An 11,642-nucleotide genomic window follows, 5' to 3' on the forward strand; every position below is an offset into this window, starting at 1 on the left:
AGATTAGATTGAGTTACATGTAGTTGAATCACATGGGTGTTGAGTTAAGTGAGGGTCGAGTTGTGAGGGGTTTGAATTAAAATAGGGTTGAGTTAAATATAGGGTAAGTTGCATGAGGGTTGTGTTGCACGAGGGTTGAGTGAAACACCCACGTTTCCCACTATATAGACACTCATATTATCCTGAGTGATTCTTTATGATGTCACTAGTGGCCCCTCAAATGAAAATTTGCTGCAGTGACGAATATAAGTTGGCAAAAAAAAATCATTAAAGCCAGTAACTCTTTTTTAAAACCATATAATATTTTCTACCAGTGGAATTGCCAATTTTTACTCACCTGTGCTGTTATGGTGCTTTAATTTATTCTAATGCATTGGCCCTTCCTTCTGACAAAAAGTGTATGGTCCCTCTAATAGCTCCATATACTTTTCAGATAGCCACCTGTTTTCTGTTTTTCTTAATTCAATTTTTTATGTTATTAATGTTCGTGAATAGTGAATAGTCGTGAAATTTGGAATAATTTCGTGAATAGTGAGTCACTTGACTGAATTTCAGCAATTTCTTTTTAATGATAGTAATGAAAATGAAGTAGCTATTTAGGAATTATTTTAAGATGATGAAGGGGTAGAGTAAATTTGGAAAAACTGCAAAACTAAATAGAAATATCAAAAAATAAAAAAGCTATAAAGATATAAAAAGCTACACCAATCATGAAAATACAAGGGAGGAAAGATTTTCTTTTTTTTTTAAACAAAAATATATTTTCCAAAATCTAGGAGAAAGGCTTCTGTTGACTTTTTATTTTTTCACAGTGAATGGGTCAGGGAATCTTAAAAGTGTCATTAGTGGCTATTAAACTAAGGCTTGGCTCATAAATCACAAACAGTCCCAACTGGTAACTCTGAAAAACAAATATTTAAATAAAATTTTACAAAAACCATGATGAGTGGCCACTTAAAAACCTAAAGAAAAAGAAGAAATATAGGAACAAAATTCAAGAGCACCTTATATTTCCAAAATTTGGCTAATTACATAAAAAGAAAACACACAAATTTACCAAACCACCGTTTTTAACTGAGAGTAGACACAGTATATTGCTTATACATATTTTGATATTTTTTAAACAAAGTAATAGCACTGACATCATTCTCCTCTAAAGCCATAAAATAGCTCAATACAGTTTGGCTGTCCCCTGCCAAACACTAGCATCTAAAAACAAAAGATAAATTTGAGTAAAGTTTCGAGAAAAGTTTGAGATTGAGCTATACTTTTGTAAATACGACTTTGCATTCACCTTGGCATAAAAATAGATTTCATGGTTTTTTAAGCCAAAACATACATGAATGACTACAAAATACTAGAATGACAACATACTACAAACATACTAGAATGTACAAACATACTAGAAGGACTAAACGTAGTACCCATGTCCAGAACAGAATTCGTGGCGAAGACGAGAAGAAAGCGGATGGAAAACCTATCCATGAGGTTCAGATATTTTTTTTTAATCAAAATTTTTCAAAATTTCAAAATTTAGATTCTTGACTTTGGCAAAGAACATCGAATTTACCAACTATGTTTTTTGTTTGAACCTAATTAAACACAAAATGTTTTGCTGAAGTTTTGTTAAAATTTCATTAGCTGTTACATGGGAAATAATACTATTCGATGCATGACAACTGATTGCTTCAAAACAAAAAACTACATACCATTAATTTTCCTTCGTGTACTTTTTAAATATTGATTAACTTTCTTATTTTTTTAATTATAAATTTAGAACTTATATACCAGAGTTAGTTTTTTACTAATTTTATAACTTAATTATTTTAATTTAATCTCTCTCACTTCTTATAGTAGCTATTCCTTTTTTATTTGATTATTTTAACTGTCATCACAGTCGCAGATGCCTATATATCCCATTTTATGCTGTATATAACCCTATATAGCCTATTATAAGTCTATTTTGTAATTGACAATTCTTATTATATTTTTTAGACGAAAGAGGTAAAAGAAGCTAAACTAAAATAATTTTTCCTACTAAAGGCGTTAAACGGTTAAAATCTATTTAACTCTTTTTGGCCCAGGATTCTTATTACCTGAAAATACATTTTTTTTTTTAAACACCATGACAAAGACAAAACATAAAAAAAATGAAGAGCAGCACCCAAATTTAAATTAAAACAAATATTTTAGAGGCAATATTGCTTTTATAAGCACATGTTAACACAAAAAAAGCAAAACACCGTAGATGTTTGGGAAGCTTATTAGTAAAAAAAAAGTCCAAAGTAGTGCTTCATTCAAATTTTTATTATGTTCCAGATTAGCATTTATACAAATATACCGCCTTTGAAACTTCCTGTTTCCCACTTTAAGTCCATATCAAACAGTTTATTACCACAAACTGTTTGATAAACAAAAAAAAAGACAAAGAAAAAGGTTTCTTCAAATAAAAAGAGGAGAGACGTTAAAGCTTAAAATGAACGAAAAATCATCTGTTCTAATCTGTTCTAAAAAACAAATGCAGACAGCCCCCCTTATCCAATTTCATTGTATAGAACAAGGCTAGAAAATCAAAGAATTAGGAAATCATGCTCCAAATCACTCAAGTCATAAAGTACCAAAGCCTCTTGTAAAACAATAAAAGCAAATGACCCCTTCTCCAGCCGCTATAAATTTAAGACCCCTTATTTGTTTGGGATTTTCCCAACATCTCTTGTAGGGTCATTACAGAAATCACCCACAGGTATGAAAGCTACCAACACTAACAAGTGCTTTGTGCTTTCAAATCAAATTTTGAATATAAATTGAATAGACATTCTTATAGGTCCAACCGTTTGGAATTCGTTCATCGAGCAGAAAGTGTATCAAAACCTAAGAAACGTGTAAAAAAATAATATATGTATATATATATATATATATATATATATATATATATATATATATATATATATATATATATATATATATATATATATATATATTTATATATATATAAATATATATATATATATAAATATATATATATATACGTAAGTATACGCATACATATATTCTTTTTTTAAGTTAAGTTTTTTTGTCTATATTTTTTAAGTGTTTTACGTTTTTGTATTTTTTCTTGTTTTTTTTTTCCTTGTTTGTTATTATTGTTCTTTTTTTGAATAGGTATGATGAATTCAGACGAATGTTATCCAACCGGTCGTTTCTCAATTCCTTTTTTTGCTTTAGTGCGACTTTTCTGTTTTCTTTAGCTTTTCTAACTTGAGTTTAGATTCATAAGAGTCCAAAAGAGAATAGAACGCTTGAATCAGGTAAATAAGGAGGAAAAGGCGAGGGAGGGAGACAAAGCTATAAAAAATATCTAAAAAAAAAACAATCTTATGGAGGAAGTGATAAATTAGACTGAGAATGGCTTAGGATTTGAATCTAATTCCCTTTCATTGGTTTGAGAGGGGACACAAGCCCGAGGACATTATCTTTTCCGTTTTTGCTTGCCTCCTCTCCATTATTAACAGCAGCGCCATTTCGGGGAAGGGGGGGGGGGCAATTGCTCATTCCCAATAATTTGGAGAAAAACAATTATATAGCCCATATGGGCTATATAGCCATTTTATTCAGCGTAGTCGAAAAACTTTATAACTATGTCTTTGGGGACGTCTTACTCCCCCATAGTCCCCGTGGGAGGGGTTAAAAGTTCAAAACTTTGACCAGTGCTTACATATAGTAATGGTTATTGGGAAGTGTACAGGCGTTTTCAGGAGGATTTTTCGGTTGGAGGCAGGGGTTGAGAAGAGGGGGATATGCTGGGGGAACTTTTTATCGAGGAATCTGTCATGGGGGAAGAAATTTTCCATAAAGGGAGCGCAGGATTTACTAGCATTACTTAAAAAAAAACAATGAAATTTTTTTTCAGCTGGAAGTAAGCAGCAGCATTAAAACTTAAAAAGAACAGAAATTATTACCCATATGAGGGGCTCACCTCCTAATACCTCGCTCTTTACGCTAAAGTATTTCTGGTAATTTCAACTATTTATTCTGCGGCTTTTGTGATTCAGGGGTCATTCTTAATGAATTGGGACAAAATTTAAGCTTCAGTGTAAAGAGCGAGGTACTGACGAAGGGGCGAATCCCCTCATATATGTAATAAAAACATAAGAATACAAAAGTTCTTTACGTAAGCCAATTTATAAGTTAAGTATATCATTTACTTATAAAACGATTCGTAAAAAATTAAAAGTACTAGTTGCCTTTTTAATTAACCGAAAATCGGAGGACAACTAGGCTTCCTCCCTCGCTATTTTTTTCTCAAAATCATTCGATCAAAATTATGAGAAAGCCATTTAGCCAAAAAAAAATATACAAATTTCGTTTTAATTATTCCTCTGCGGAGAGCCAAAATCAAAACATGCATTGATTCAAAAACGTTCAGAAATTAAATAAAAAAAAACAAGTTGTATAAATGAAAGTAAAGAGCGACATTAAAACTTAAAACGAACAGAAATTACTCCGTATATGAAAGGGGCTTTTCCTTCTCAACGCCTTTTTTACTGTTTTAAAATGTAGAGTTAAGAGAAAGAGTCAAACTTTAGTGCAAAGAGCGGGGCGTTGAGAAGGAAAAGCCCCTTTCATATACGGAGTAATTTCTGTTCGTTTTAAGTTTTAATGTCGCTCCTTACTTTCATTTAAAAATCTTGTTTTTTTTAAATTTAATCTTTCAGTAGGGTTGAGCGTCAGAGAAACAGGTTCTACTGAGATGAAAAATTTGGTGTCGGCACCATATTATACATCCATATCTAGGCCCATTTTCATTCCGGCAATTAAATTCACTGTATTGCCTTGAATATACGCTATATATTTATAATATAATTTATATTTGAACATTGGAAAGGGGAGGAATTGGTGGTGATGCATCGTGAAGGTACAGTCAAAATGTATCAACTATAATTATTTTGCATACTGAGAAGTAAGAATTGTTTTCTTCTCAATAGCCCCTAATTTAGACGTTTAGCAAGACAACCAATTACACCTACAATGTACATGGAACTAGGAAAATCAACTCTTTTGCATATAACCTAGGAACTCGTACAAGATTTGATATTGCTTAAACTATAGCTCAAATTCATAGACTTGTTTCAAACCTATGGGTTCATTCTTGAAAATTTCCACGACAAAGCTGAAGCATCTTTCAATGTACTGAAAAGCCCCTCACCTGCACTTATTGAAAACAATTTTTGGATTTAAAATCTTTCGATTTTGAATACTTGCTTATAAGGATTATTCTCTCTAAAATGAAGATAACTAAGCAGGAAAATCGTCAAACTAGGAAAATCAACTCTTTTGTGTAAAGCCTAGGAAATCGTATAAGATTTTGATATTGCTTAAACTATATCACACGTTCTTGGAATTGTTTTCAAACCTATGGATTCATCCTTGAAATGTTTAACGACTTAGCTAAAGCATCTTTCAAGATAGCGAAAAGTCCCTCACTTACATTTTTAGTCTAAATTACTTTTTGAATTTAAAAGCCTTCGATTTTGAATACTGGTTTATAAGGACAGTTCTATCTAAAAAGAATATAACTAAGATGCAGCTTTAAATTTCTGTATTATTTATAAAGCTTTTTTTCACCCAAAATGCAAAAGCCATTTCGAATTAAAACGGAATTCACTTACTTCGTTCTTTACGCTTCAAACTCGGATCACTTGAGTGTCTAACAAATATAATTCGACTATCAAAATTGGTTGTGAAAGATGTTCAAAACCTAATAGAACCTGCAACCAATCACAAATTGAACTTGAATACCCGCCCTCTTCCCCGGAGACTTGATTGGTTTTCTTAGAAATAGTAATCATATTTACTCCATTATAAACAAAGCTTATCTAGAAAACCCAGAATGCTGTGTCACATTTCATAATTGCTGCATGGGTAGCACTGATATGTCTCGCGTTTTTTTTATCAAGTCAATTTGTGCAGGTCAATGACACGCCTACCAATTTATATCGTCCTAGCACATTCAGAAGCACCAAACTCGCCAAAGCATTGGACCCCCCTAGCTCCCCCAAAGAGAGCGGATCCAGTCCGGTTACGTCAATCACGTATCTACGACACTTGCTTATTACACCCACCAAGTTTTATTCCGATCTCTCCACTCTAAGCGTTTTCAAAGATTTCTGGTTTCCCCCTCCAACTCCCCCCAATGTCACCAGATCTGGTCAGGATTTAAAGTAAGAGCTCTTAGTCATGAGTTCCTTCTAAATTTCAAATTTCATTAAGATCTGGTCAACCGTTGTTAAGTTAAAAATACGTCAATTTTTCTAATTTTTTCGAATGAACACCCCCCAACTCCCCCAAAGAGAGTTAATCCCTTCCAATTGTGTCAATCACGTATCTAAACCTTGCGCTTATTCTTCCCATCAAGTTTCATCCTGATCTCTCCACTCTAAGCTTTTCCCGAGATTTCTGGTTTCTAAGATTTCTGTTTCCGCCCTCCAGCCCCCTATGTCTCCGGATCCGATTCGAATTGAAAATGGAGCATCTGAGACATAAGATATTTCAATATATCAAGTTTCATTAGGATCCGATCACCCATTCGTTAGATAAAGATACCTCAATTTTCCCGTTTTCCAAGATTTCCGGTTTCTCCCTCAAACTCCCCCCCGATGTCACCGGATCTGGTCGGGATTTAAAATGAGATCTCTGAAGTACAAGATCCTTCTAAATATCAAATTTTATCAAGATCTGATTACCCGTTCGTAAGTTACAAATACTTCATTTTTCTAATTTTTCCAAGTTACCCCCCCCCCAACTTCCCCAAAGAGAGTTGATCCGGTCTCGGTATGTCAATCACGTATCTTGGACTTGTTATTATTCTTCCCACCAAGTTTCATCCTGATCTTTCCACTCTAAGCCATTTCCAATATTTCCAGCCCCCCCCCCAAAAAAAAAGTCCCCCCAATGATGCTGGATCCGGTCAGGATTAAAAATAAGAGATATGAGTTACAGGGTCCTACAATGTGAAATTTCATTAAGATCCAGTCACTCCGTCACTAAAATTTTCTGGTCACTAGAAATTAAAAAAACTCAAATAACTTTACACAAGAGATAACCATTCAAAAGAAGTATACAGAATTACCTCCCCGATTGTGCTGCAAATGGGAGGATATCAGGGGGTCGGGCTTAGTACTAGGGGGTGAGCAGGGCTGGATGTGCACAACCTTTCCGTGGTAGCCCTGTTTTCACTAATCTTAATTCACAACTAAAAAAAAAATTAAACATCAAAGTCTTATTGCCTTTATGACCTTTACTTTTCTATTGTCTAAAACTTAGCAACAGAAAAAAGCAATTACAAAAAATTAAATGACTTGACTTAAGAGATAAACACTCACAAGCAGTGGGATAGAGCAATCCTCCCATTTGCACTACAGATGGGAGGATATTAGGGGGTCAGATTAATGTACCATTTGGTTCCCCTCCAAGGCTTATGCGACCACATCTTCCATAAAAACCTTATATGCCCCGCAGCATAAGCTACAGCCCTCCCTCGGTCTCTGTTTTTTTTTTATCTGAATGTTGGACTACTTCAAACAAACTAGCAATCACAAATTTCGATCGGATGAATTTGGGGAAAAAGGGTGCATACGGGGTGGGGGGGGGTTGTATATGCCCTCTGACACCCTTTGAATCATAAAAAAAAAGTAACTAGAACTTTCGATTTCCAGTCAAATGAGCCACTTCAGAAGTAAATACGACCTCTCCTTGCGTAAAAACCTTAAATGCCCGGGGCATAACTTAATACACTTACCGCCGGGTTCTGGAGGTTTGTGTCAACCTCAGAGTTTTTATTATCTGATGGTTGAACTATTTTTTAACAAAATGGCTTTTTCAAAAAAAAAATTCGGATTGGTTTTGGGAAAAAGGGCGGGGGGGGGGCTAATTACCCTTCGGTCTCTTTTTACTTTTTAAGAATCAACTAGAAAACTAAATTTTCAATCAAATGAGCCCATCTTGATTTTTATACGAGCATCCCTTCTTCACGAATTATTTATGAGTATTATAATAATTCCAATTCTGTCTCACCTAGATCATCCATTAACTTACATCATTTTCATCATAATTATTTCGCATATTTGTTCCATCCTATCATGTTATTTTCTCTTTTGCATAAAGGTAATTATCACTCGCAAAAGTCCAAGATTCCAAATCTTTTAAAACGAAATTTTAATTTAATTGTTGAGAAACATTCACATTTCTGTATGTTCTTATTTCGTTGTTAAATCATCAATAATAGGCTTTTCAAATGCTTCTCTTTGTTTTTCTCTCTTGTTTTCTCCAATTTCAGTATATTAATATTTGGTTGTAGAATCATCAATAATACGCTTTTCTAATATTTCCAAATTAGGAGCAATTACTTAATTCACTGCCTTTCATATATGTTAAATAAACTTTAAAAGATTTTCAAACACTGGAGACAGATCTTCGATTGTCACTGAGGGTGTCAACAAGAGCATCACCGGGGATATAGTTTAAGTCCCTTCCCTAAAATCATTGCATCCAGTAAGCCTGTTCTCTGTTCATTTTCACAGTATGAAATTCCCGAAATTTATAATTCTTATTACCAGAAAAATTGGCTTATGAAATGAATCTTACACAAAAATGACTCCTTTGTGTAAATGATTAAAATTTCACTATTTATCCTTATGTTCTTTTTTAAATTTTTAATAAAGCTTAAAACCTATTTTAAAAGCTTTAATAATATATTATGTAACAAGTAAATGAATGTGTCAAAACTTTAATTGCAAATTCAGAATCGCTGCCTTATTATGTCTCAGGGTTATTAAACATTCCCTGGCATGTCAAATAAAAACTAACATGTCGTTGCACCTATTAAAATCCCTCTTCATTGTAAATAAATTCTATGAAGGTGGGGGGAGGGGTCAATTTAAATTTCGAAATCTAAGGAACAGTCTTTTTTTTACCAATATGTCTGTTTTGTTTTATTTTCTTAATGAAAATGAGAGGTGACGCTATACATTGCCTGCAGTAAAGGCCCTACGGCTCCAATGTTTTATTATTTATTTATTTGTCATTTCCCAGAGGCACTTTATGTGGAAGGGGTCTTTGTATAAACTTCATAGGGGCTCTTTCGTTTGGACATCGAGAGTTCTAGTGCCCTTTTTAAGAATCAAAAGTAATCGGAGGGTAATTAGCCCATTGCCTAGAGTCAAAAGAGATCAAAGGGCACCTATCCCACCTCCCACACCCTTATATCTCTAATATATCAGATACAATTTTGAGATAGTCATTTTGTTAACATTAGTTCAAAGGTCAGATAACAAAACTCTGATGTCAACACAACCGCCAGGGCCGGGGGCCAGGCGTTTTAAGTTATGCCCTGGGAGTATATATGGTTCTTATGGAAGGAGAACTCGTATAAACTTCAGAGAGGCCTCATTTGATTGGAAATTGAAAGTTGTAGTTCACTTTTGAAGAGTCAAAAATGTTCGAAGGGCAGCTAGACCCCTCCACGCCCTTTTTTCCTAAAATACTTCCGATTGAAATTTTGAGGTAGCCATTTTGTTAAAAATACTTTATAGATCATATACAAAACTCTGGGGTCGACACAAATCCCTAAGACCCCGGGGCACGCATTTTACGGTATACCCTGGGGGTAAAAATAGTTCTTACAGATGGGATGCTCGTATAAACTTCACAGAGGGATCATTCGATTGGAAACTAAAAGTTCTAGTTCACTTTTTCAGAGTTGAAAGATATCGGAGGGCGGCTAGCCTCCCCTCTTGCCCTTTTTCAACAAATGAATCAGATAAAAACTTTTAGATAGACATTTTTTTAAAAATAGTTTAAAGGTCAGATAACGAAACTCCGATGTCGATGAAACCACCCAGGGTGCCGGGAGGAGGTATTGTAAGTTATGCCCCTGGGACATATACGGTTTTAATGTAAGGGATGCTCGTATGAATTTCAGAGAGGACTCAGTTGGTTGGAAGTTGAAAGTTCTGTTTCACTTTTTCAGAGCCAAAAGTGATCGGAGGGCAGTTACTCCCCTTGCCCTTTCCCCCAAATACATCCAATAACAATTTTGAGGTGGACACTTTGTTAAAAATATTTCAAAAATCGTATAACAAAAGCTTCGGGGCCAAAACAACCCCCTGGCCCAGTGGCAGGCATAGCACATTATACCCTGTGGGCAAATATGGTTCTTTAAGAAGGGATGATCGTATAAACTTCAGAAAGGGCTCATTTGATTGAAAATTAAAAGTTCTAGTTCAATTTTTCAGAGTCAAAAGATTTTGGAGGGCAGACTAGCCCCCTCTTCTCACGCTATTGTTCCCCCAAATCCATCAGGTAAAATTGTTAGATAGCCATTTTGTTAAAAATAGTTCAAAGATCAGATAACAAAACTCCGATATCCACACAACGACCCGAGCGTTGTCAGCTATTCCCCGGAGGCATATAAGGTTCTTATGGAAAGGATGCTTGTATAACCTTCAGAGAGGGTTCAATTGATTAGACACTTAAATTTCTGACTCCCTTTCAAGAGACAAAAGTGATGGGAGGGCAGCTAGCCCCCCCACGCCTTTCCCCCTAAATAAAACCGTTAAACATTTTGAGGTAGCCATTTGGTCAAAAACAGTTCAAAGATCATATAAAAACTCTGGGGTTGACACAACCCCCCTGGGGCAGGCGTTATAAGTTATGCCCTGGGGACAAATATGTTTCTTATAAGTAGTACAGTCATTGCCGATTCTGCCCCACCTATCTCATTCCATTCAATTTAGATCATTTTCAGCCCATTTTAAATCATTTTAACATCAAATATTGCACGTTTTGAACATTTTCCATCCCTACATTCAAAATGAAAATATGTTCTTGGAAATCAAATTCGGTCTCATTTTTATACTTTTCACAATTTGAACACGGGCTCTAGACCCTACTTAGACCCCCCCCCCCCTCCCGATAAATTTACCACATTTTTATTGTGTTCACCCCATTTTGAAATACAATTTCTGACATTTTTTCAATTTCCCATATGAGCCTTAAGATCATACAGGTCTTGTAAAGTAGGAATGTGATTAATTTCTGAAATAAGAAGTTAATTATTCTCCACTTATCCAATACTGCCGATAAATTTAATAATTTAATATTTATTGGATAGTTCGATATCAATATCTAAATAATTTATATTATTTTTGTTTTTTCTTTCCATAACTCTTAGAATCATACCTTTGTCTAATTTTTTAAATTTCTTTTCAAGATCAGCTGCTTTGAAGTTAAAAGGCTTAGGTGCAAATAGATTAGCCGTTTCACATTTAAAATCAATAATGATAACGATTTCCTTCCATATATTGTTGTAATACATTTCATTCCTTTAATCGTCTATTCCATTTCAATGTCTAAATCTTCTTTCGTAATAGTTCGATTATTTTTATTTTTATTTTCATTCTGCCTAAAAGTTTCTTCATTTATGAGTTGCTGATTTTGTTAAATAAATTTCTAAATTAAAAATAATTTATAAATTAACATATAATTTACTATCAATGACCTCCATGATTGCTTTTCCTTCTGAAAATATAACGCAGCAAATGTTATATGGATTAGCAGGTGCTTGATCTTGTAAAAGTTTAACT

General features: G+C 34.2%; 1 protein-coding gene and 1 long non-coding RNA gene across 2 annotated transcripts in view; both read right to left on the reverse strand.

The window, feature by feature from the left end:
- Window positions 1-993: 993 nt before the first annotated feature.
- Window positions 994-5,753, reverse strand: LOC136034184 (uncharacterized). Its single transcript, XR_010619129.1, has 2 exons — window positions 5,670-5,753; window positions 994-1,209 (listed from the first exon to the last, which is right to left on the reverse strand). It is a non-coding gene; the product is annotated as an uncharacterized LOC136034184 (long non-coding RNA).
- A 5,771-nt stretch (window positions 5,754-11,524) lies between these two features.
- LOC136034175 (interaptin-like) overlaps window positions 11,525-11,642 on the reverse strand; it is a 442,249-nt gene continuing 442,131 nt past the window's right edge. Inside the window, exon 11 of the mRNA XM_065715356.1 lies at window positions 11,525-11,577. Coding sequence (XP_065571428.1) covers window positions 11,525-11,577 — 53 coding nt within the window. The remainder of the gene's footprint in view (window positions 11,578-11,642) is intronic.

The sequence above is a fragment of the Artemia franciscana genome, chromosome 12 (assembly GCF_032884065.1).
Source record: "Artemia franciscana chromosome 12, ASM3288406v1, whole genome shotgun sequence".
Classification (NCBI taxonomy): Eukaryota; Metazoa; Arthropoda; class Branchiopoda; order Anostraca; family Artemiidae; genus Artemia; species Artemia franciscana.